We start from the raw sequence: 2215 nt of genomic DNA, 5'->3' as shown, positions 1-2215 counted from the left end.
GTTTCCTTTTACGTTTTTAATGTGGCTAATGAAAAAGTTGAAACTACATACATGGCTCACACGCTATTTCCATTGGATGATGCTGATCTTGAACATCACTTGACACATAGTAGGTACTCTACAAATATTTGTTGAATGAATACATCTGGAAAACAGCGGCACAGCCCCATCTGAGTTTGTGTGGAGGGGTCTGGGCTGTGGACACAGAACTGTCATCAGAGAGATGGTGCTCACCATAGCATGGATAGTGTTCGGGCATGGCAATGGTGTAGGCCTGGGGACACCTTCAGTTTCTCATCCAACACATTTACTGAGCACATACTACGTGCCATGGAAGGGGAGAGAGCAATGCCATCCTGCAGAAGTGCTCTCCCTAGGTAAGCAACAGGCATCCAGCTCTGTCTTGGGTTGGGGGCTACCAGGGAAGCCCTTTCCTTGAAGGTGTCTGTTTTCTTCCCAAATGACAACAAAAGGTGGAGGGGCATTACCTAGGGGAGGAGAAGGCTGCAGGAAGCAGCGGCTGCTCTGGGCAAAGGAACAGCACGTTCAAACGCTTGGCAGCAAGCAGGCCTGGTGCTTGTTAGAACAGAAAATTCCCTATGGTTCTGAGCACACCCGGAAGCCGGTGCTGTGGGGTCGGAGGCCTGACGGGGGCAGGGCTTCAGAAGGAAGCCTTGTGAGGCGCTGGACTCACCTCTGAGGGCAGGGGTGCTGCCCCCAGCCCCGGGTTTAAGTAGCGGGGGAGCTATTCAGAAAGACCTCCCACTGCTGTGCGGGCACAGGAGGAGAGCTGAGAATGATGCCAGGAACTCAGAAGGACAGGGTGGGGTGATGGCGGGGAACGCACAGCCTGGTCGGCAGGATGCGGTGAGGCCCTCAAGGTGCAGTCCGATGATGGCCCCTGGATTTATCAGTTGGGTCCTGGGTGATCTCATGGAGAGCAGCCCACTGGCTGGTGAAGGTGGAGGGCAGACGGGAGGGGAGACACAGGAGGGGGATGCGCTGCATAGGCAGCGGTTCTTCCAATGCCCGCAAGGAAGAAGGGGGTGGTCCGAAGGGAAGGCTGGGCCCGGAGCGCGTGTTTTGGGAGCTTTCTCCTGCGGACAGAAGAGACTTTCCCGTTTATAGCCTGGGGGAGAAGTAGCGGCGGGGAGGATGCAGATGGAGGACGGAGGCATAACACATGTCTGGGTTGCCCTCTGGCCCGCCGCCCACCCCCACCCCACCTCCATGAAAGGGCCCAGCCCCCGCCTCGCTACAAGGCGGACAGTGAGGATGTGCTCATAGGCTCCCGAGGATTGAGGCCTGCCCTGGGAAGGGGAGCCTCTCCTCCACTTCCCTCGCTGGGCGGGGTCTCTTGGGAGGAGAACAGACCTTCTGTGATGCCCTGGCAGGTGGGCTCGGTTAGGGTGGTAGGGAGGGAGCCATTGTGTCTGCTGCTGACATCGGACCCTGGCCACCCCCGCAGTGCATACCAGAGATCACACACACACGCGTGCACACACGGAGGTCACGCAGGATGTACACATGCACACATAGTGCACAAGGATGTTTCTGTGTACAGGTGTGCACACGCAGCCCAAGCAGGATGCACATGTGCGTGTGTGCACAACGCACTCACACAAAGCTCACAAGGATGTGAGCACACAGCTCTCACGGGGCATACATGTGTCTATGTGCATGTGCACACAGCTCACCCGGAAGGGTTACGTGTGTGTGCACAAGTGGGCCTCACGCAGGGTGTACACATGCGCGCACATGCACAGTGTTCACAGGGTGTACAGGTGCGCGTGCACACAGCTCGCAGTGCTTATGTGTCCGTGTGTGCACATTCACAGAGAGCCCACACGGGGACCACTCTCTGAACACAGAGAGTGCCTGAGAATGCTGGCATCACAGTTGTTTTTGTCCCCAGTAAAACAACCACCCTCCACCTTCCGCTCTGCTCTCCCCCTCCGGTCCACTCTCTCTCAGGGCCCTGGTCTCCTTCCTTTCCACCTGGGTGGTGGCATCCAGGACCCGCCTGAGTTCATTCTCCGCCCCCAGCTCGGCCTGCCCCAGGTGCTGCCGGCATCCACTGGGAGGCAGTACGAGGCAAGTGCTATGCCGCCCGCGGGCCGTCCCCACAGCGCGTCTCCTGCCAGGGCAAGTCCCACCACAGCTCTGGTGGAAGCAGCTTCCGGTTTCTGCGGTGCGGGGGGCGGAGGTGGCGGGG

At 58.5% G+C, this 2215-nt stretch overlaps 1 protein-coding gene across 1 annotated transcript in view; it reads right to left on the bottom strand.

Annotated features, from left to right (window-relative positions):
- The window catches only part of GJD3 (gap junction protein, delta 3, 31.9kDa), a 3256-nt gene continuing 1041 nt past the window's right edge, over positions 1 to 2215 (bottom strand). Inside the window, exon 2 of the mRNA XM_011999041.1 lies at positions 1 to 528. Coding sequence (XP_011854431.1) covers positions 322 to 528 — 207 coding nt within the window. The 3' untranslated portion in view covers positions 1 to 321. The remainder of the gene's footprint in view (positions 529 to 2215) is intronic.

This window comes from Mandrillus leucophaeus, unplaced genomic scaffold, assembly GCF_000951045.1.
Source record: "Mandrillus leucophaeus isolate KB7577 unplaced genomic scaffold, Mleu.le_1.0 Scaffold58, whole genome shotgun sequence".
Taxonomy (NCBI): Eukaryota; Metazoa; Chordata; class Mammalia; order Primates; family Cercopithecidae; genus Mandrillus; species Mandrillus leucophaeus.
Note: the sequence above shows the minus strand (reverse complement) of the source record. Positions and strands in the feature narration are given on the sequence as shown.